The 24,882-nt window shown below is 46.9% G+C and overlaps 1 protein-coding gene across 1 annotated transcript in view; it reads right to left on the bottom strand.

The window, feature by feature from the left end:
- The window catches only part of LOC120059822 (receptor-type tyrosine-protein phosphatase gamma-like), a 329,292-nt gene that overhangs the window by 242,915 nt on the left and 61,495 nt on the right, over positions 1–24,882 (bottom strand). Inside the window, exon 2 of the mRNA XM_039008877.1 lies at positions 20,686–20,710. Within this exon, the coding sequence (XP_038864805.1) occupies positions 20,686–20,710 (25 nt within the window). The remainder of the gene's footprint in view (positions 1–20,685; positions 20,711–24,882) is intronic.

Raw genomic sequence — 24,882 nt, 5'->3', positions numbered from 1 at the left:
GCTCATTGTGACTGTGGGGCCTCTGGGATGTGAGCTGCGGGCTGCTGAGTTTTTGGGTAAGAGTCACCCACACTCCTGCCCCTCACTTGCTGTGCCACAAATGGGCTTTGGCAGTACCTGGGAATAACTGGCATTTTACATTTTATCTGACCTAAAATGGCCACATGCGGTTATGAGAACAGAGAGAGAGAGAGAGAGAGAGAGCGTCACAGGTAAGAGGACACGTGCTGAGCGCTGGCTGACCTTGTGGTTACCTCCTTACTCACTGCATCACCAAGGACACTGGGCCACCGGAGATGTCAATCAAAGCCTAATGATATTTTAAAGGCTGCTCGCTGGGCATTGCGGTTACTTAAGGGCTTGATATAAACAATGGGTGACTCTTTGTTTCAATGACAGACCGATTTTTCTCTCTTCTTTAATTCTTGGGGATGTAAGCTTGAGCATGCCTGTGAATGTCAATGAGAGGCCAGTCCATGGCTTTTCTATGAATTACATTATCGATTCCCAATGCTCTCCCAACAGAAAATGTTATTATGCAGCCCCACCCTAACCTCTCAATCCACGCCAAACCCATTCTCTCACTATCCTTCTTCTTGCCTTTCTTTCTGTCATTCATTCCCTCTCCCATTGTCTCTTACCCTTGACTCTCTTTCTCTAACACACACACACACACAAACACACATGCACGCACACACACACACATCGTACAAGCTCATCTCATTCTTCCCCACATGCCTGTGAGGCCCCAGGAGTTAACCCTGTCCTCTCATGGCTGTAGCACTTCAGCCGTGGCCAGTCATTTAACAGCTAGCCACTATCTACACAGGTGTCCATTGAAGCAGTCAATCAGTCCACAGTGCCAAAGCCCAGCCCAGCACTGAAACTATCCCCAGCACTGTAACATAAGAATATAAATGTCAGTGCCAATGACAATATGGGGTGGGGAGGGGAGAGGGAACTAGGGATGGGAGGAGAAGAGGTGCTGATGGGGGAAAAAGGCTACAGAGGGATAGATGGCAGCGTTTGGGTAGAATGAGAGGAGAGAGGTAGATAGAGAAAGAGAAGAGGACAGAGTAATACAGTGTCGGGTCATAGTGGGGTGGGACCCTTTTTTCAGCCCAGCCCACTCTCCTAACGACAGTCTCTGGGTCACTGTGATGGGCAGCCTGCTGCCTGGCAACCTGTCAACAGGAGGAGAGGAGAGCAGGAGGCAAGAAAGAAGGGAGAAAAGAACAAAGGCCTTCTATGCGTTTTCAGAGGAAGAGGAAGGAGGGGGGAGAGAGTAGGGAACAGGCTTCGACTGGTAGTGCCAGTTTAAAAAAGTCACAAGCAATGTTCCCTCTAAGCTGCACGCGTGCGTGGGCACGCAACACCCCCAGGACTGCCGTGCAGAAGAAATATCAGCCTGCAAAGAGAAGCACGAGATTGAACTTCACTCAACTTTCTAGAGTTTTCCCCGTTAGTTAACACTATCAACGTTTCCCTTTGCTGTGGGAATTGTGATGAATCAATGCAATATTAGCCACATTCAATGCAACATACCGAACTATGCAAGACTTTGTATGCAAAACTAACTATGCAAGAGATTTTGTTGTAGTGCACATTGGAGTAGGATTATATTGCATTGACATGCCTGTACTCTACACAGAGCTGCAGTAGGCCAATACGCAAATAGACCATTGCCATATATGGATTTGTGCCATTCACTTTGAACTGGACTGTGAGCATGAGCGGTCGAGATTATTATGCGCTTGTTTTGAGATAAAAGCGAGAGCTGCATGTAGCCAAGTGGGCACATTTCTTAATATTCTTTGCTAGTTAGTGAGTTATTAGCCCAGTTATAGATCATTTGTAGTCAGTAATAGGGGAGTGATTGCTTCCTACAAGAGCACAAAACGTATACATTTCTAGCCATCTTTGAAAAGTGAGTCAGGTAAAGAGCTTTTTTTATGTCTTAAAGGGGCAGTGTTGTATTTTGAGACAGACTTTAATAAGCTAAGTAGCCAATAGGCAGAGGGTAGCATAATTTGTCTGATTCTCTGTAATAATGGTTTGGGAATAATAATGACTTGTATTTTTGCATCAAACAACACAACAAAATGTTCAGTCACCTCCTTGTCTGAAAGACAGGTGGATAAACAGGTTCATGTCAAGCCCTGCATGTTTCTTTCAAAAGTTTCATAGAATGTAGGCCTACGTTGAACAGCACACACTGGCTGCTACTGTAGGCTGAATGATCGAACCGCTATTTCCATGTTAAAATGTTATGTGATGTATTTTCTCACATTTTTATGGTAGGCCACTCTGGTAGCCTACATTACGATCCAATAGCCACAGTAGCCTACTTGGCCACTGTTAGAATAGTATATTAAAGCAGGTACAGGAAATGCACACCGGAAGTTGCACAGAACATGACATTTGCTCCGTGCGGAAAGAAATTAGAGGGAACATTGATCACAAGGGCTCAGTGCCGGTTTAATAACACGTGGAATACTGTATGTGCGTAAGACTTTGTAAATGTTGCAAACTATGAACAAAAGCACATAGGGGGAACACTGCAATTCCCATACAACACATCCACGTTCTCTCCTCCTATCCACTGCTCTCTGTGTCTTCTACCACAACAGTCACCACTTCCCTGCTCACCCAGACCCTGTCAGACTATCAACGTCAACACAGCCAGGAAAGCAGCAAAAATACACACACCACACACGCATGCACACACACACACACACACACAGACGCACAAATACAAACCACCACACAAAGACACTAGCAGTCATGTGTCATACTAATGACGCAGAAACCCTGTCCTAAAAAACAGCATCTTATTCAAACTCATTGCATAGAGCACATAGTGTTATGAGGGAACTTGAGAAAGTCCTTGTTTAACAGTGCAGGCAATGCTAGGGATGTCTCCTATGATCTAGTCTTTCTGCGAGAGGTTACATTCTGCTGCGCTGGTCTAAACAAATGTTTACCTAATTGATTTATAATTTCCTATTTGACAAATGTGATCTTATTGAGAGAGAGATTGGGGGCTGACATTTTTGTCAGGCCATCTCTGCAGAAACAATGATATGGGGAGATGTAATCAAACAAGGATCCGAGTCTAGAACTATGATTGTTTTATTCAGATCCCCATTAGCTGCTGAAGAAGCAGCAGCTACTCTTCCTAGCCCTATATCTATATCTATAAAACTTCCCTGAGGCTAAGGTCACGACTTTAACAGAAAGCCAAATGAAGTAGACAGTTCGGCAGTGAAACAGAGAATGAAGTAGACAGTTACGCAGTGTCCTGGAAACAGAGAATGAAGGTGCCATTGGTGGCTTCACAAGGGTAATGAAGTTGTGATTAGCTCTTTTTGGCAAGACCTGCAACTCCCAGATTCACTAGGATAGAGAACTCACATAGAGCATAGAGAACTCACATAGAGCTCTATTTGAAAGGGGTGTTCAGCAAGGTCAGAATGCACACACACACACACACACACACACACACACACACACCAACAAAAACACACACCAACAAACACACACACCATGCAAAATCTGCATGGCAAATATAATATACGTGAATGCCAACAACAACAAATGTGCTTCCTTGCTCCAGCTGTACGTACTGCCAGAACTCCATAAAGCAGAAAGAAACTGAAACTTTGACTGACCCTGTCTTTTGTTTCCACACTGAGCGAATCACACAAAAGTTCCTCTTGAGAAAAGAGATGGAAAGTATTGGTTCCTGCAATCCATCAATCACAGCAGACCAGCCATTGAAGCTATTGTTGTTTGCTGTCACTTCATTCAAACACAGAATGGCTTTTTTTTATACCACTTCAGTGGTTCGAGGAGGCAGAATGGGGTGTCCAGAAACACACAGGTGGATGCACGTACACACACACGGAGCACAGTGTGTGTGTGTGTGTGTGTGTGTGTGTGTGTGTGTGTGTGTGTGTGTGTGTGTGTGGGTGTGTGTGTGTGTGTGTGTGTGTGTGTGTCAGCCAGGGTAGTCCTCACTACTGTAATACACTTAATTAGCATTATTTTCATCTCTCTAATACGTCCTTACTACTGAAGGACATCCGCGACAAACACACACACACACACACACACACACACACACACACACACACACACACACACACACACACACACACACACACACACACACACACACACACACACACACACACACACACACACACACACACACACACACACACACACACACACACACACACACACACACACACACACACACACACACACACACACACACACACACACTAAAGCCTACTAACAGAAATACAAACACAAACAGCCACACACACACACATACTGGCAGTCCAAAACACTTGCATGGTGGTGGTCAGAGAGTAACAGCTGTCACGTTAAATAAACCTTGCAGGGCTGTAATAGTCCTCCACACACTCTCTGGTGGGTGACCAGATCCTCTGCCAGAGGGACAGGCATAGGGGCTTGAGACGGGATTAAGAGGGGGCTGGGGCTGTGAATGGGGGGTGTGAGGAATGGGGGCTGGGATGTTGGTCTTGGCATTGGGCTATAGGTTAGAGGCTGTGGTTGGGCCTAGGGCACCGTGTTGAGACTGGGTAGGGAGAGCAGCAGAGATGAGGGAATCAGTCCCCAGAGAAAAGACAACCCAGCATGGGGTGAGTTCACTACAGTCTCAGCCAAAGGCAGTGAGAGAAGCACACAGAGGGAGAGAGAGAGAGATATGGTGAGAGAACGCTGTAAAGCCAAAATGCTGGTGCATCGTCCATAAAGCAGAAACACTGGGAGGCAACACGAGAGCGTGTCGGAAGCACATTACTCAAATGGGTCTTTAGTGTAGTGGAAAATCCACTTGAAGACACACGGCGGTTCCAAGCGCCCGTCTCCCTGTGTGTTTTCTCCCTGCATTGATCTGCTATAGACAGGAGACAGTATGCACCACGGCTGGTCACTCCATGCACACCAATGTTAATTAATAGGCAGTCTGCAAATGACAAGGTCGCTGAGCCAAACACAAAGCCAATGCTGACACCTCCACTGTGAAGACGTACAGTCCAGATACAGTTAACATCGCCTTTTGTCCACCGCAATTACAAACACAGGGGCTGCCATGGGTTCCTTTATACTCCTATCACACAAAAAGGCGCATGATGTCACTGTGAAAGACATAGCCCATTCATGTTTCAGTAGCTACAGCCATCAGATACTGTACCCATTTAAAGCACACCATGGAACCAAGTCCCTTATAGATATTGTCTTTGTTCTTTGTTCATACCCTTATTTTTGTATATATTTAAAAAATATTTTTACCCCAATTTCATGATATCCAATTGGTAGTTACAGTCTTGTCCCATCGCTGCAACTCCCGTACGGCGAAGGTCAAGAGCCATGCGTCCTCCGAAACAGGATCCTGCCAAGCTGCACTGCTTCTTGACACACTGCTCGCTTAACCCGGAAGCCAGCTGCACCAATGTGTCGGAGGAAACAATGTACAACTGGCGACCGAAGTCAGTGTGCATGCGCCCGGCCCGCCACAAAAAGTCGCTAGAGGACATCCCGCAGGGCCAATTGTGCGCTGCCTCATGGGTTTCCCAGTCACGGTTGGCTGCAACACAGCCTGGGATCGAACTCGGGGCTGTAGTGATGCCTCAAGCACTGCGATGCAGTGCCTTAGACCGCGATGCAGTGCCTTAGACCGCGATGCAGTGCCTTAGACCGCTGCGCCATTCGGGATGCCCTTGTGTTCATACCCTTTAAGAGTCCCCGAGACACAATTGTTCTTATTTTATTTATTTTTAAAAAATGTACCTTTATTTAACTAGGCAAGTCAGTTAAGAACAAATTCTTATTTACAATGACGGCCTACTTGTAAGCCCCCCCGGCCAAACCCTCCCCTAACCCGGACGATGCTGGGCCAATTGTGCGTCGCTCTATGGGACTCCCAATCACGGCCATAGTTGGAAGCAAAAAAAGTCCTATGTTTAAGGGGATTATTGTGGAACCTACAGTAGCAGGTTTAATGTAAATAATATGGTCACATAACGCTACAGGGTAGTCATTAGATGGCCATGCTAGATTGCCGATGTCAGACAAATTCATGAGTAAGAAGGTGACCTCTGTGTTTTTAATTTAGAGTTATGGCTATGGTTGGGGTAAGGGTAAAGGTTAGAGAAGTCCTTTATAGCATTGCCCAATAGCAATGACCAAATCTACAGTACAGTGCTTCCCTGTGAGGGAGCAGTTATCTCATAAGAATGCAGAGCAAAGGACTGTGAGTTATCTTTAGTAATGTTACGGCTGATTGGTGGAGGATGGAGAGATGATTTGTGGGAGTTGTCTTCGCTTACATTTTATTTTTCTACCTGCATTCATCTCTGGCATTCATGGAGAACAGGAAATAAAGATAAATGAGATGCAGTCGTTTCTTTTTTTCTGTTTATTTATTTTTAAACGGAGGCTTGAAGGTCAGTGCATATGAAACAATCCATAACACATGTCACTTAGCAAAATCCAAGTACAGACAATAGACATCTGCTACTGCACCTCTCTCTCTCTCGCTCTCTCTCGCTCTGTCTCTCTCTGTCTCTCTCTGTCTCTCTCTGTCTCTCTCTGTCTCTCTCTGTCTCTCTCTGTCTCTCTCTGTCTCTCTCTGTCTCTCTCTGTCTCTCTCTGTCTCTCTCTGTCTCTCTCTGTCTCTCTCTGTCTCTCTCTCTCTGCATTGCAGTACAGGGGGAAATGGGTTGTTCTGCAAATAACTCATGGAATTCTCATGTGACGATTCGATAATCATGGATGGATTTATGTCCTTTAGGCTTACACTACACTGTAAGAGGGATGCAAACGCCAAACCATGAACAGCGATCAATGCTGTCTGGGCTCTTTTTCATATCTCAAGTGTGCTGCTACAGTATTGTCCTTATTAATGTATGACCCTGTAGCATGTACTGTATGGCCACACACTGCTGCGATCTTGGAAATGAGGTTGTTAAGCTCAAAGGCGCCATCTGGGTCAATAAAGGATGAATACACAAATAAAAAGTGGGCACCCCTTCACCTGTAGACATACAACAACCCCCACCCCTTCAACTGTAGACATACAACAACCCCTACCCCTTCATCTGTAGACATACAACAACCCCTACCCCTTCACCTGTAGACATACAACAACCCCTACCCCTTCACCTGTAGACATACAACAACCCATACCCCTTCATCTGTAGACATACAACAACCCCTACCCCTTCATCTGTAGACATACAACAACCCATACCCCTTCACCTGTAGACATACAACAACCCATACCCCTTCACCTGTAGACATACAACAACCCATACCCCTTCATCTGTAGACATACAACAACCCCTACCCCTTCACCTGTAGACATACAACAACCCCCACCCCTTCATCTGTAGACATACAACAACCCCTACCCCTTCATCTGTAGACATACAACAACCCCTACCCCTTCACCTGTAGACATACAACAACCCCTACCCCTTCATCTGTAGACATACAACAACCCCCACCCCTTCATCTGTAGACATACAACAACCCCCACCCCATCATCAGTAGACATACAACAACCCCTACCCCTTCATCTGTAGACATACAACAACCCCCACCCCTTCATCTGTAGACATACAACAACCCCTACCCCTTCATCTGTAGACATACAACAACCCCTACCCCTTCATCTGTAGACATACAACAACCCCCACCCCTTCATCTGTAGACATACAACAACCCCCACCCCTTCACCTGTAGACATACAACAACCCCCACCCCTTCATCTGTAGACATACAACAACCCCTACCCCTTCACCTGTAGACATACAACCCCCACCCCTTCATCTGTAGACATACAACAACCCCTACCCCTTCACCTGTAGACATACAACAACCCCCACCCCTTCACCTGTAGACATACAACAACCCCTACCCCTTCACCTGTAGACATACAACAACCCCCACCCCTTCACCTGTAGACATACAACAACCCCCACCCCTTCACCTGTAGACATACAACAACACCTACCCCTTCACCTGTAACAACCCCCACCCCTTCACCTGTAGACATACAACCCCTACCCCTTCACCTGTAGACATACAACCCCCACCCCTTCATCTGTAGACATACAACAACCCCTACCCCTTCATCTGTAGACATACAACAACCCCCACCCCTTCATCTGTAGACATACAACAACCCCTACCCCTTCATCTGTAGACATACAACAACCCCCACCCCTTCATCTGTAGACATACAACAACCCCTACCCCTTCATCTGTAGACATACAACAACCCCTACCCCTTCATCTGTAGACATACAACAACCCCTACCCCTTCACCTGTAGACATACAACAACCCCCATCCCTTCACCTGTAGACATACAACAACCCCCACCCCTTCACCTGTAGACATACAACAACCCCCACCCCTTCACCTGTAGACATACAACAACCCCTACCCCTTCACCTGTAGACATACAACAACCCCCACCCCTTCACCTGTAGACATACAACAACCCCTACCCCTTCATCTGTAGACATACAACAACCCCTACCCCTTCATCTGTAGACATACAACAACCCCCACCCCTTCAACTGTAGACATACAACAACCCCTACCCCTTCATCTGTAACAACCCCCACCCCTTCACCTGTAGACATACAACAACCCCCACCCCTTCACCTGTAGACATACAACAACCCCTACCCCTTCATCTGTAGACATACAACAACACCCACCCCTTCACCTGTAGACATACAACAACCCCCACCCCTTCATCTGTAGACATACAACAACCCCTACCCCTTCATCTGTAGACATACAACAACCCCTACCCCTTCACCTGTAGACATACAACAACCCCTACCCCTTCACCTGTAGACATACAACAACCCCCACCCCTTCAACTGTAGACATACAACAACCCCTACCCCTTCACCTGTAGACATACAACAACCCCTACCCCTTCAACTGTAGACATACAACAACCCCTACCCCTTCATCTGTAGACATACAACAACCCCTACCCCTTCATCTGTAGACATACAACAACCCCCACCCCTTCACCTGTAGACATACAACAACCCCCACCCCTTCACCTGTAGACATACAACAACCCCTACCCCTTCACCTGTAGACATACAACAACCCCTACCCCTTCATCTGTAGACATACAACAACCCCTACCCCTTCACCTGTAGACATACAACAACCCCCACCCCTTCATCTGTAGACATACAACAACCCCCACCCCTTCACCTGTAGACATACAACAACCCCCACCCCTTCATCTGTAGACATACAACAACCCCTACCCCTTCATCTGTAGACATACAACAACCCCCACCCCTTCATCTGTAGACATACAACAACCCCCATGTAAAGGCAGTCAATGTTGTTCTCCCCCTTAGACGAGAAGGAGCATGGATAGGACCAAGATGCGGATTGAGGGAAATAAGCCATCTTTTAATGACAACAGCAAACAAGACACTACAAAACTACAAAACAACAAATGTGACTAACCTTCAACCGTCCTGTGAGGACACAGGAACAAACACCCACAAAACCCCAGTGAAACCCTGGCTGCCTTAGTATGACTCTCAATTAGAGACAAACGATACACACCTGTCTCTAATTGAGAATCATACCAGGCCGAACACAAAAACCAACCTAGAAATACAAAACATAGACTGCCCACCCAAAACACACGCCCTGACCATAAACACATACAAAAACAACATAAAACAGGTCAGGACCGTTACACCCCACCCCTTCACCTGTAGACATACAACAACCCCCACCCCTTCATCTGTAGACATACAACAGGGCATCTAATTTGATTCGTCCTCAACTCACGGCTCAAACATTTAATTCAGGATATGTGGAGTTAGGCCTGAGTTACCCTGCCCCGGAGCAGATTATTTCTGAAGTATTCGTTGCCATAGAATTTACCTAGCTAAAAGGTGAGCCACTTTGTGCCAATGATTATCCCAAGTTGAGCTCAGAGTTGTCCAAATTTAACTCGCTAACTCCTCTTTTTAGAGTCGTAATACACCACTCTGACCAGACAAGGGGCATTAATGAATGTTGAGGGGGGTGGGGTACCTGGGCAGGATGGACTGACCCCAGAGCAGAGGCGTAAAGACAGAGGGACCCTGAAGTAGCACAGCACTTCCTGCTTCCTGCTCTCATTTACATACAAAAGCTGGGCATGGGCCACAGAGCCAGCTAGCACATTCCCTCGAGGTTAATGCACGGGGGCTCTCTGCAGTCAGGAAAACACACACACAGACACAGACACACACACACACACACACATATAAACACACAAGGATGCACAATGGCATACACACGCATTGATAATGTGAGTAGTCTGGGGACTGAGCAGTATAGCCAGAGAGAGAAAGCGAGAGGGAGACGGTTGAAGGAAGACATAAAACAAAGAGCACCCCCACACTATAGGCAGTCATTGACATGTACACATTACCTCAGGGTTTCCCAAACTCGGTCCTCGGGACACCAAGCGGTGCACGTTTTGGAATTTTACCCTATCACTACACAGCTGATTAAAATAATAAACTAATCATCAAGTTTTGATAATTTCAATCAGCTGTGTAGTGTTAGGGCAAAAAACAAAACATGTACCCCTTGCGGTCCCGAGGACCGAGTTTGGGAAACACTGCATTACCCTGTCATTGCGTCATTGCATGGTGAATGTATTAGCACCTATTGTATCAAACCTCTTTGCCATAGCTTCCTTTCAGCTATTAGGACTCATTGTATTGAGTGTCGGGGATGAATACGGAACCAGTGGATGACGCCAGCTCATATGCTTCATGGTAACAAGGGCAGATCCTCTTCAGATTGAATGAGACGGAGCATACAATAGAAAGGGTAATGTATAACAGCCAATCACTCTCATGTTTTAGTATACTGGTATTTTCATACAGAAGTCAAAGTCACGTTACTGTAAAGACTAATGGAGAGAGTAACGGTATACAGTAGACAAATTAAATGCATACTTGAGTCATCGTCTGACTCTGAGATTATAGGCATTTTGCAAATGCCATCTGATGAATAATTCAGAATCAATAGCCTAGACCTTCACTGCTCGAGCAAGCCAGAGACTTAAATTTAGGGGTCAAAATCAGCTCAATGTAGCTCCAATACTGAAACGGCCTCAGGGTCTTTATGTTCAACCCATACACCATCGTGAGAGCATAGCTAATCTGCTCTTTCTATGACGCACAGCGATAATCCCACATTCCCCCATTTCCTGACCTACAACCTCTCCCAGAGTGCATTGCATGTTGAGGTGTTCCAGGATGTGAATCCATCTGTTTTTTAGGGCAGTCGTTTCCAACTCCCTTTGGATCCATATGGGCACCTGTGACCCGTTTACTTATCACACCCAATGCTAACCTGCAAGGTTAAGGTAAAGTATAATTATTATTAATATGCTTCTTTGTGTGTTTGTATTGGTCTCCGTCTCCTCTCTCTCTCAGAGATTATTCTCCCTGGGTTCTGGTTCTCAGTTTTTCCTGACAAATATGGCCACCGTTGCAGCCGTGGTGAGCATTGAAATTGAGATCTGAGAGATTCATGCATTCCTCCTGACAAGATTAAGACACCTGAATGGTAAAGCTGCAAGCCCAGCACCAGAGAAAGGGTTCTTTGGGGTGTGTATTAAATTGCATTGGAGAGCCGATAAACAGAGTTCTGGCAGGAGCAGAAGTTGCAGAGAGTAATCCTGCGGTATGGGATGTGGATCAGTGCTGGACACAGTGCAATTCGATTAACGCCCAGGCAAGGTGATTCCCCCTCCTAGGGCTCAACGAAACACATCCCCTCCCCCACCCCCCTCCTGGAGTGCTAGGTGCCTGCACACTTGAATTAAAGGGTAACTACTCTCAAAAATCAAAGTCAAAGTCAAATCAAAATCAATTTCGTAGATTTTTTACAGACCACAAAGGTGGTCTCCTGATGTGGTTTAAACATTGCTATGTACTTAGAACATAGAATCTTTCAGTTTTTCTGTCTGTCTGTCAAAAAATAAGGTGTGACTTTGAGAACGAAAACCTGAAACCTGTGAATTTCTGACTCAGTTTATCTGTTTCAATAGTAGGCCTACTATTAGCCTACTGCACAGTACAGCTTAGGTTGGCCTGAATGTGAAAGACCAATATGGGATTCATCATTTTAGATTATTCAGTGTACATTGCATTCGGAAAGTAATGAGACCCCTTGACTTTTTCCACATTTTTTACGTCACAGCCTTATTCTAAAATGTTTAAATAGTTTTTTCCCCCCAAATCAATCTACACACAATACCCAATAATGACAAAATGAAAACAGGTTTTTAGACATTTTTGCACATAAAATTACATTCAGACCATTTACTCAGTACTTTAATGAAGTACCTTTTGCAGAGATTACTACCTCGAGTCTTCTTGGGTATGATGCTACAAGCTAGGCACACCTATATTTGGGGAGATACTCCCATTCTTCTCTGCTGATCCTCTCAAGCTCTGTCAGGTTGGATGGGGAGCTGCACAGCTATTTTCAGGTCTCTCCAGAGATGATTGTTCGGTTTCAAGTCTGGGCTCTGGCTGGGCCACTCAAGGACATTCAAATCATCACAATTTGGTTGAGGTCCGGGGATTGTGGAGGCCAGATCATCTGATGCAGCACTCCATCACTCTCCTTCTTGATAAAATAGCCCTTACACAGCCTGGAAGTGTGTTGGGTCGTTGTCCTGTTGAAAAACAAATGATAATCCCACTAAGCACAAACCAGATGGGTTGGTGTATCGCTGCAGAATGCTGTGGTAGACATGCTGGTTAAATGTGCCTTGAATTCTAAATAAATCACAGACAGTGTCACCAGCAAAGCACCCCCACACCATAACACCTCCTCCTCCATACTTTATGGTGGGAAATACATATGCCGAGATTATCCGTTCACCCACACCGCGTCTCACAAAGACACAGCGGTTGGAACCAAAAAGCTCCAATTTGGACTCCAGACCAAAGGACAAATTTCCACTGGTCTAATGTCCATTGCTCGTGTTTCTTGGCCCAAGCATGTCTCTTCTTCTTATTGGTGTCCTTCAGTAGTGGTTTCCTTGCAGCAAATCGACCATGAAGGCCTGATTCACACAGTCTCCTCTGAACAGTTGATGTTGAGATGTGTCTGTTACTTGAACTCTGTGAAGCATGTATTTGGGCTGCAATTTCTGAGGCTGGTAACTCTAATGAACTTATCCTCTGCAGCAGAGGTAACTCTGAGTCTTCCATTCCTGGGGTGGTCCTCATGAGAGCCAGTTTCATCATAGCACTTGCTCAGTTTTCTGCTGCCAATGACTGGAACAAACTGCAAAAATCACTAGCTTTAAGCACCCGCTGTCAGAGCAGCTCACAGATCACTGTACCTGTACATAGCCCATCTGCAAATAGCCCATCCAACTACCTCATCCCCATACTGTTATTTATTTGATTTATTTTGCACCTTTGCACCCCAGTATCTCTACTTGCACCCTCATCTTCTGCACATCTATCACCAGTGTTTAATTGCTATATTGCAATTATTCCGCCACTATGGCCTATTTATTGCCTTACCTCTCTTATCCTACCTCATTTGCACACACTGTATATAGACTTTTTTTATTGTATTATTGACTGTATGTTTGTTTATTCAATGTGTAACTCTGTGTTGTTGTTTGTGTCACACTGCTTTGCTTTATCTTGGCCAGGTCGCAGTTGTAAATGAGAACTTGTTCTCAACTAGCCTACCTGGTTAAATAAAGGTGAAATAAAAAATAAATAATAATAAACACACACACACGCACGCACGCACGCACACACACACACACACACACACACACACACACACACACACACACACACACACACACACACACACACACACACACACACACACACACACACACACACACACACACACACACACACACACACAGTCTTGTATAACTAACGTTTCTAAATCCTATTTTCCCTAACCCCTAACCCTAAACCTAACCCTTAACATTAAACCTAGCTCCTAACCCTAACCCTAAAAACCCTAGCTGCTAACACTAAACCTAATTATAACCCTAACACTAACACTAACTTTAACCCTAAAACCCCTAGAAATAGCAATTGACATTGTGGGGACTAACAGTTGGTCCAATTTCTGTTTGTTTTCTTCCCCTATTCCATCTAGTTATTCACAGGAGTGTCATCATAGTTGACGGTGGCATAGGTTAGTGTTTACTGTCCTGCTCCTTCTACTTACTGCCTTCTCTAGCGCATTGGACTGATGTCAGGAAGTAGCACATGCTATCCATACGCCACCAAAGACTTTGTCCCCCACACCACGTCTAACAGCTGTCACGTCCTGTCAAATAGTGCCAAAGCACCTGGCAAGGTACTCTGACTCTAAAATGAGCTGAATCTCTGCTAGATGCTTGAGATACATTTCCAAAAGCATTAAAACGAGGTACAAAACTCACCCTCTGTGGAGAGTAAGGGAGCAGAAAATACAAAATCTTATTTTCCAGAGCGTAGCCACACCTCTGTCACAGCGTGACACAGGGTTACGAAGTCATCCGCTCAGACTCACTGTGACGAAGCTAAATGTTCCCAAAATTAGACATTTGTAAGTAAAATGCCTGGTGTTAACGGCTCCCATCAATTTGCGATAAGGCGGCAGAGTGGTGAGGTGAATCCAGCTAATAAATGACTAGAGCTGCTGGAACCTATTTTTTGCAGGAGATAAAACATACCTGGGATATGTATTTCTCCAGGGATAACCAAATCTAATTATTAAGTTTAAGATTAGGGGGAACTAGGGTGAGGGTGAGGGGGTTAAGGGGTGTGTGGGTTGGGGGGAAGGGAGAGTTATGGTGGGTGTAGCTTGGTATTAAGAATACATGAAATGATGGTATCTCGATAAAGCTTATGGAAGAAGCATAGGAAGACGGAAGCATTGTTTTCAGGCCTCTCTCCTATACAAACTGAAATTTGTCTCAGATTGAATTATGTAATGTCTGAACACACTAAACCACAGCTGTACATTAATGACAACTAGTGACACCATTAAACTTGAGTAATGAGTATAAAGATCATATTAAAAGGTCCTGAGATGAAAGGAGCCCAGAGTCATTAACATTGTATGACTGAGGGACTGGGATTTGTTTTTGATATGTAGTTTATCTAATGAAATTCCAAAAATCCAACCCTATATCACTGTGGGTCTGTGTCTGCTTGCGTGCAAATGCACATGCACTTGTGTATGTGTGTGTCAAACTCAAACCTATCTCACCCCACACAGATCACACACATCAAGACAGGGAGATGAGAGAACAGAGAGGAAATTATCTATACACACCAAACCACTCCCGATGGAGTTAGAGGGGGCGCGGGTGACATGATTATCTGCACGTTGCAAGACGAGGAATCCACCCACTTTGATCAATGGGAGACAGCGTTTCAACTACGTACAATGGCGGCCTCACCTCTCTCAGAGCTCCTTCTCTCTCTCTCTGGAGTTGGTTGTGTGAGGGTGCTGTTGGTGGTGACAGGGTTTGCTGTCCCTTTTTTAAGCTAATTTCTTTCTTGTTTCTTATCTTTTTTTCCCCTGCATGATTTTAGGTTAAGTAATTTGATTTAGTGGTTATATAGCCTAAATTGTTGGGTGAGTTAGTCGCTTGGGTGACATTTGTGGGCTATACTCGGCCTTGTCTCAGTGTTGTAAGTTGGTGGTTGAAGATATCCCTCTAGTGGTGTGGGGACTGTGTGGGTGGCAAAGTGGGTGGGGTTATATCCTACCTGGTCGGCTCTGTCCGGGGGTATAGTCAGACGGGGCCACAGTGTCTCCCGACCCCTCCTGTCTCAGCCTCCAGTAATTATGCTGCAATAGTTTATGTGTCGAGGGACTAGGGTCAGTCTGTTATATCTGGAGTATTTCTCCTATTTCACCTTATCCAGTGTCCTGTGTGAATTTAAGTATGCTCTCTCTCTCTCTCTCTCTCTCTCTCTCTCTCTCTCTCTCTCTCTCTCTCTCTCTCTCTCTCTCTCTCTCTCTCTCTCTCTCTCTCTCTCTCTCTCTCTCTCTCTCTCTCTCTCTCTCTCTATCTCTATCTCTATCTCTATCTCTCTCTCTCTATCTCTATCTCTCTCCTCTTAGAGGACCTGAGCCCTAGGACCATGCCTCAGGACTACCCGGACTGATGACTCCTTGCTGGCCCCATTCCACCTGGCCGTGCTGCTGCTCCAGTTTCAACTGTTCTGCCTGCGCCTATGGAACCCTGACCTGTTCACTGGACATGCTACCTGTCCCAGACCTGCTGTTTTCAACTCTCTCTCTCTACCACACATGCTGTCTCTAACTCTGAATGATCAGCTATGAAAAGCCAACTGACATTTACTCCTGAGGTGCTGACCTGTTGCACCCTCTACAACCACTGTGAATATTATTATTTGACCCTGCTGGTCATCTATGAATGTTTGAACATCTTGGCCATGTACTGTTATAATCTCCACCCGGCACAGCCAGAAGAGGACTTCTAGGTTTCTTCCTAGGTTCCTGCCTCCGCTAGGGAGTTTTTCCTAGCCACTGTGCTTCTACATCTGCATTGCTTGCTGTTTGGGGTTTTAGGCTGGGTTTCTGTATAGCACTTTGGCTGATGTAAAAAGGGCTTTATAAATACATTTGATTGATTGATTGATTGATTGATTTGTTTGGTGAGAGTGGGGATGGAGTCTCACGTGGAGACACCGTACCTGTCTCTCCGCCATGGGTTCAGGTATAAGCCTGAGTCGAATGTGACGGTGGAGGATGTTCTCCTCGCTGTGGGAGCACAGGTTGGCCATGAAAATATTTCAACTGCTTTGCAAATGAAAAAAGCAGTGGTTGTGTTTCTGAAAGTGTAGCGCCTTGTCAACCGTCTGGTTGAGACAGGTTTTACTTTAAATTATGTTCTTTTGCAAATCACGTCACTTTTCTCCCTGGCGAGGGTTACTATATCCATCCTTGATGGCGGCCTGATGCGAGAGCTCGCACCTTACAGGAAATTTGCCAGCCCAATGAGAGAGTTATTACTTGGATGTAAAACCCCACTGTTGAAACGTTACCGCGTGTTGGCTAGAAGGCAGGTTTTCAAACTTTACATATTTTGTAGAAGGTGAGGTATAGGGGAAAGCCTACATGGTTTATGCAACCAAAGGTAGTCTGAAGGGTTTTGAGTGTGGGGAAATTGGACATAAGAGGCATGCATCCACGCACAGGGAGCGGGACGAGCGTGGCACTGATGGATCCACTGTCGCGTCTGGCTCTACCCCAAACATCGGAATTGCTTGCCTGGAAATTGCATAGAGTTCTACGTCGGGCAGAAATGAGCGTTTGAATCAAGAAAGTTTCCTCTCACGACCTCTACAAGCCAGAATGTTTAATAAAATTGTCTTTTAATGTAATTTACCGATTGTCCGTGCAGGTGGTCCTTTTGGCAGTAGGAATGTGAGACAATATATCCACAGGAAAGTACAATTACATACATTTTTCAAAGCGATGGTAGTGCATTCAGGTTGGAGCAGGATATTAGAGACATTGAAAATAGCCTTATTGGGCAGTAGGACTCCGGATCAGAAAGGGAGTTGAGGGCTAAGCGGACGCAGCTGGGGTCTTTTTTACAAGATCAGGTGAAGGGTGCGCTCAGAGTGTGTTCTTCTTCAACCTGGAGAGGAAGTCAGCGCAGCAGAAGCAGATCATCCATCTTCGGCGTCCTTCAGGGTCTCTGACGTCGGATCCAGTGGAGATGAGGAGGACGACTATGGACTTCTACGCAGACCTCTACAGTGACAGCAACACTGATCCTCAGTGTGCTCAGGAGATTCTACAGGGGCTGCCTAAGCTCGGGCCTGAGCAGAGTGCTGGGCTGGAGGGTGATCTTTAGTTTCAGGAACTAACAGCGGCTGTGCAGCAGCTCTCCCCAGGCAGTGTGCTGGGGGTTGATAGACTGACAGCTGAGTTTTATAAACACCTCTTGGAGGTCTTTCGGGAGTCCTTTGAGAACTCTGTTTACCAGTCAGCTGCCAGTGGGCAGTGCTGTCATTACTGCCAAAGAAGGGGGCCGGTGTCATTGCTCTGCTTGGATTACAAAGTACTGTCCAAGGGTTTGGCAAATCGGCTGTTTAGACACAAGTTCAAAGTTCTAGGGGTAGTAGCTCGGAGGTCGGCTTCATTGTCGGTTTACGCTGATGATGTAACAGTGTTTATTAAAGGGGAGGTAGATGTAGATAAGGTTAGCAGGGCATTAGTGTTGTTTGAGCGAACGGCATCAGCTAAGGTGAACTGGGAGAAGAGTGAGGTGGGACAGAGCAGGATCTCCTAGTCTTCCTGGGGGAATACAGTGGGTTAGAGCAGGATCTCCTGGTCTTCCTGGGGGGCTACAGTGGGTCAGAGCAGGATCTCCTAGTCTTCCTGGGGGGCTACAGTGGGTTAGAGCAGGATCTCCTGGTCTTTCTGGGGGGCTACAGTGGGTCAGAGCAGGATCTCCTGGTCTTCCTGGGGGAACACAGTGGGTTAGAGCAGGATCTCCTAGTCTTCCTGGGGGGCTACAGTGGGTTAGAGCAGGATCTCCTGGTCTTCCTGGGGGAACACAGTGGGTTAGAGCAGGATCTCCTAGTCTTCCTGGGGGGCTACAGTGGGTCAGAGCAGGATCTCCGAGTCTTCCTGGGGGGCTACAGTGGGTTAGAGCAGGATCTCCTAGTCTTCCTGGGGGGCTACAGTGGATCAGAGCAGGATCTCCTAGTCTTCCTGGGGGGCTACAGTGTGTTAGAGCAGGATCTCCTAGTCTTCCTGGGGGGCTACAGTGGGGCAGAGCAGGATCTCCTAGTCTTCCTGAGGGGCTACAGTGGGTCAGAGCAGGATCTCCTAGTCTTCCTGGGGGCTACAGTGGGTTAGAGCAGGATCTCCTGGTCTTTCTGGGGGGCTACAGTGGGTCAGAGCAGGATCTCCTGGTCTTCCTGGGGGAACACAGTGGGTTAGAGCAGGATCTCCTAGTCTTCCTGGGGGGTTACAGTGGGTCAGAGCAGGATCTCCTAGTCTTCCTGGGGGGCTACAGTGGGTTAGAGCAGGATCTCCTAGTCTTCCTGGGGGGCTACAGTGGGTCAGAGCAGGATCTCCTAGTCTTCCTGGGGGGTACAGTGGGGCAGAGCAGGATCTCCTAGTCTTCCTGGGGGGCTACAGTGGGTCAGAGCAGGATCTCCTAGTCTTCCTGGGGGGCTACAGTGGGTCAGAGCAGGATCTCCTAGTCTTCCTGGGGGGCTACAGTGGGTTAGAGCAGGATCTCCTAGTCTTCCTGGGGGGCTACAGTGGGTCAGAGCAGGATCTCCTAGTCTTCCTGGGGGGCTACAGTGGGTTAGAGCAGGATCTCCTAGTCTTGCTGGGGGGCTACAGTGGGTCAGAGCAGGATCTCCCAGTCTTCATGGGGGGCTACAGTGTGTTAGAGCAGGATCTCCTAGTCTTCCTGGGGGGCTACAGTGGGTCAGAGCAGGATCTCCTAGTCTTCCTGGGGGGCTACAGTGGGTCAGAGCAGGATCTCCTAGTCTTCCTGGGGGGCTACAGTGGGTCAGAGCAGGATCTCCTAGTCTTCCTGTGGGGCTACAGTGGGTCAGAGCAGGATCTCCTAGTCTTCCTGGGGGGCTACAGTGGGTCAGAGCAGGATCTCCTAGTCTTCCTGTGGGGCTACAGTGGGTCAGAGCAGGATCTCCTAGTCTTCCTGTGGGGCTACAGTGGGTCAGAGCAGGATCTCCTAGTCTTCCTGGGGGGCTACAGTGTGACAGAGTAGGGTTGAAGTTCTTAGGGGTTTTCTTGGGGACCTTAGAGTTTCAGGAGAGAAATTGGGAGGGGTTGATGGACATAGTTGCGGCTAAGTTGTCTAAATGGCCGTGGTTGTTGCCACTGATGTCTTTCAGGGGAAGGGTCGTGTTCGCTAACAACTTGGCTACTTCAATGCTCTGGCACAGGCTGATGGTGTTTTACCCCCCACAGAGTGGTTGCTGGTGGATTTATTTTGGCCTGGCCAACACTGGACACGCCAGCAGTGTTACACCTCTCTTTGCATGAGGGGGGCCAAGAGCTGGTGGACATTGGGTACAGAGTGACAGCTTTCCGCTTACAAGCTGCACAGAGACTTCTGTACCAGCAGGGGGTGTGCTGGAAAGACACTGCTTGGACTGTTCTGAGGAGAGCAGGGGAGGGACCTTGGGTATGACAGGCCCTTGTTCCTGTTGGATCTGGAGCAGGTAGATATGTCAGCCATTACTCCACTCTACCGCACTGTGCTTTTGGCGTGGAAAAATACTATATGTTCACAGAAACGTTTCACGACCAGGAGCATGGAAAAGAAGGAGGGGCCACTGTGTCAGAACCAACTAATCCAGACCAGAATGCTGACCTCTGACAGCTTGCGGGCCAGGCTTGTGAGAGCGGGGTTCACTAAGTTGGGTGACCTGCAAGAAGAAGCTGGGTGTAAATCTGCTAGCGACATGGCTGAGGCTTCATTCATAAAGTCAACCAGGCTGCTGCAGCAGGTGGTGTAGGGGATCCTTGCTGCACTACCAGGCTCATTCAGAGAACTGCTGGGGAATAGGCAAATTACACTGACCTACCTCCTTCCACCATTGCTGCCGCTGCAGAGGAATACCAGGAGGGTGAGGGAATGATCCTATCGTTCAAGACTCCGGAGCTGGGGGCCTTTTGCACAGCCAGCAAAAAAGCTGTGAAGGTGGCTCAGGAAGATCATCTGCACGGGCTGAGGGCAACGAGGTGGCCGGGGGGATGGGACCGGGCTCTTCTCTGAGAGGATGTTGGCACTCCCTGTATAAGCATCCCATAGAGAGGCGTATTGCTGATCTATAGTGGAGGATTATTAATGTGGCTATCGCTACGAACAGATATGTGTCGCACCTTGATCCATCAGTGGGGAGGGAGTGTCTGTTCTGTGGGTAGGAGGAGACAGTGCAGCATCCGTTTTTTTCTTATTCCAGGCTGGTAGCGATGTTTTCAGTCCTGGGTGGGTGGTGTACCGGCCTAGGGTTGGGGCTGACTGTAGACCTGTATGTTGGAGGGCCTAGGTATAGTTTAGCAAATAGGCTTAGGGACAGTCTAGTAAATTACCTGTTGGAGCAGGCAAAAAGATACATCTGGAAGACTAGGAAACATGAGATGCAGGGGGCACGTTGTACGGACCTCAGAGCTGTACTGCTGGGGCTGGATCAGCTGAAACTGGAGCATGTATATGGGGGGCTGGTGAACCTTCTGGGGATTTTGTGGGGGGGCTTGGTTTTAATTTAGTCATCTGTTTAAATTAAAGTTTCTATTTTAATGATGGGCCAAATAAAGGTATTTTCTTTATTTCAAAAATATCTCCCTCCCCGTCTCTCTCTCTCTCATTTCTCTCTCTACATGTAACTACACATTTAGTGTTGGCTTCATTTACATAGCATTGAATTCACCTCTATTTTCATTTTATTTGCTTGTGCATATCTAACCTGATTTCCATCTAAATCGCTCATTCCTTTATCCATCTAAATCACTCATTCTTTGCCTCTCCCTCTCAATCTCCCTCTCTCTCTCTCCTCGGAAGAGAAAATTACATCTCATTTCAGTTTAAACAGATTGACACCGGGCCATAATTCCCCTTATGCTATACACTCATCCTTGAGAGACCCATTAGAGGGGGGATAAAAACAAGATGATGAATTTACTGGACCTGGCGGAGAGTGGTTTGTCTCTTATTCTGTTCCCATCACTGCTGACTGAACACAGACATGATGATATATGCACCCCCACCCCCGTCTACCACGGCTTAATGGTACATTCCAATAAACCTACATTCAATATACACATTACTTGAGAGCACCATTTATTGACTGGGGGTTATTACTTTATAATGGAGTCAGTAAGATCTGAAAGTTAAATTCTAAATGGAATCAATAAGCAGAAGATAAATGACTTCAGAGTAAATTATATACTTAACCTCGGTACTTCCATTCAACAATAAAAAACAGAAAATGTGTCTTCTTCAAACCACACGTGTAATCAAACCCCTCTATGTCATATATGGTGCCGCTGGGAAAATAAATAACCATTAACAACCAAGGACTGAGAGAGTGGTCAATACCTCCTCTTACAGTCTGAACACTGCACACTCTGGAGTAGGTCAGACATAAACAGAGTTGAGGCATTTCTCAGTGCATCCCCCTCCCTCTCCCTCTTTTCCCACCTTCTGTCTCCCTCTCTCCCTTCTCCCTCCACACTGCTCTGTCAGGGGGAGCACGTACACCTCACGAGGCACGAGGGACATCCAATTTACAGCAGAACACTGTGTACCTCCCAATATCAGCTCTCCTCCCCCCAAACCCATCTGATACAAAACGCCTCACAAACAAGCTGCACAGCTCGGGGACTCCCACTATTGCACAGTTTGCCCTGCCTAGGGACCTGTCTTCATGTCAGTTAGCTCTGAGCACTCCGCTCCCCCTCTCCTCACCAAGGAGAAGGCCTACCTGGGAAGAAAGAGGGGGAGAGAAGGAGCACTGGGTGGGAGGATGAGGGAACTTCAGCTCTGGAGTGCACGACAAGAAAGAGAGAAGAAAAAAAAGAGAGAGAGCGAGAGAGAGAGAGAGAGAGAGAGAGAGAGAGAGAGAGAGAGGAGAGGTAAGGAGATTGGCGTAATGAAGCAGGAAAGCCTGCAGTGGAATTGCGCTTTAAATCAAGTCGATTCTCCATTTAGTCTGCTAAATGCAGATAAACAAACCGCTGCTGAGACTTGTTACAGTGTGATTGATGAACGACTTACGCAGGTGCAAACATACACACACCGTTTAACGGCCCTGAGAGTACCTCTCCTTGCTCCTTGTGGTTGCAGTGTTCAGTGTATATGTGTATACAGTACACGTGTGTGTGTGTGTGTGTGTGTGTGTGTGTGTGTGTGTGTGTGTGTGTGTGTGTGTGTGTGTGTGTGTGTGTGTGTGTGTGTGTGTGTGTGTGTGTTGCGATGTTTGCACAACTGTAGGCAGAGGTGTAAAGCGCCACCGCTGATAAGTAGCTCACACACACCATGATACTGGGTTCATATTACTGAGAACAGAGCTGTGTCTCTGCAAAGATTCCCAGTTCTACACAGACAACCTCGGATTCATCAAGCCAATAAAAAGACACAGGGTCATTCACAGGCCAGCTAGATAGTAGAGAAACTCTTCAAGGTCATGTACTGTAACTCTATAGCTGAGGAAAACAAAAACCAGGACGGAGGATATTGAACGTCAAATGCAACCGGGTACCTTGGATCAGGTTGAGGAGATGGGTGGATGGTTCAGGGTTTATAGGGTCATGAGGTCAGGGCTGGTGTGAAGGGCACGGAAGCCCCAGAGGGCCAGTCTGGGTAGAAATGGCTGAATCAGTATGCAGGTCAGCTCAGGTGATGCATTCTGCCCAATTAGAGCTGGCCTGGTGGGTCAATGACGACGGCAGACTTTAATGCTGGTGTCTTCTGTTAGGAGCTGCACAGTGACTTCACAAAGGCACAAAGTCAACACTTAATTGGATGAGTAGGCTACATGGTTTAATGGGAGACTTTGAGAGAAAGTGAAAGAACCCATTCCTTTGTGTATACCTGTACCAAAACAGAGAGGTTTTTCAGTGCACCAGAAAGCTAAAGTAAACCTGGATTCCACACACACATGCACACGCACACAAACGCTTCACGTTCATTAGCTCTACCCATGGTTCTCATCCTCCACCAGCGAGACGGTCTCAGTGGGGAAGAGTCTATTTCTAGCCCAGGAGAGGTGGATGTGTGCATGGGGTTGGTGGAGAATCTCTAAAGGGTAATTACTAACGTTAGAGCAAGGTGAGCCACAGTTCAGGTAGATGGGCTGGCTTCTTCCTGGAACTAAAGTGGAGTAATTACCCAGATACAAACACAGCATTCTGCACTCCTCAGGAGTCACATCAGCCCCAGCTGAGCGCACAGAAAGAGAACAGAGACCATTTTTTATTTTCACTAAACAGAAACCCACCACATCTGTTCATCCCGTGCCCAGTGGTTGACTCTGCTAGGTAGTAGAAAGAGGGTTAAACACTGTTTCGCTTCAGGCAGACCATCACCTAGCCAGCTTTATTCTTTAGCATGTCACACACTACCCATAGGGAGGGGATCGATTCCCAAGCAAAAAGCTTGAGCACCAGGGCACTGCATGTCTCCAGAACCCAGAAAGAAGCCAGGCTTGCACGTTACTGGAAAGACACAGCCCTCTGCTCTCCCAAAAAAGCCTGCATGCTAAATATCAGAGGTCATGTAAAGGAGCCCCGATGTAGCGACAGTATATATATGTATCTTTCATGAAAAAGAGAACAAGAATGAAGGCGTGAGAGAGAGAGAAAGGTGAGGGGAAAGACAGGAGGAAAGATGGGAAAGAGAGGAGAGAAAGTGTGTGTAAAGATAGCGAGGACTGACAGGTTCAGGAAGTGTGTTTGGCACACCATGTGTGAGAGACTGGGGCACCCGAGGTTCATGCATAATTTATCCCGGGTTTTGGAGATGAGCGTAAAGATGTTCCACGCTCAGGGTGACAAGCGCACATGACAATTTAGAAAGGCAGTGACCTCAATTAAACGAAAGGGTCAAGCAGGAATCCAGCCACAGATGGAGAGCAGTCCTGTTACTTTATTAGTGTTGCCCCTTCAATTCACTCAGCCTGGTCTCTCTCGTTCTACAGCAAGAGGGAGAAGAGAGGATGAACTAAAGGAATAAGAAAAAAAAGAACACAGCCAATTTGCCACGTAGCTCAGG

Source organism: Salvelinus namaycush, chromosome 2, assembly GCF_016432855.1.
Source record: "Salvelinus namaycush isolate Seneca chromosome 2, SaNama_1.0, whole genome shotgun sequence".
Lineage (NCBI taxonomy): Eukaryota > Metazoa > Chordata > Actinopteri > Salmoniformes > Salmonidae > Salvelinus > Salvelinus namaycush.
The sequence above is the reverse complement of the archived record's forward strand: the minus strand, read 5'-3'. Positions and strand labels throughout refer to the sequence as shown.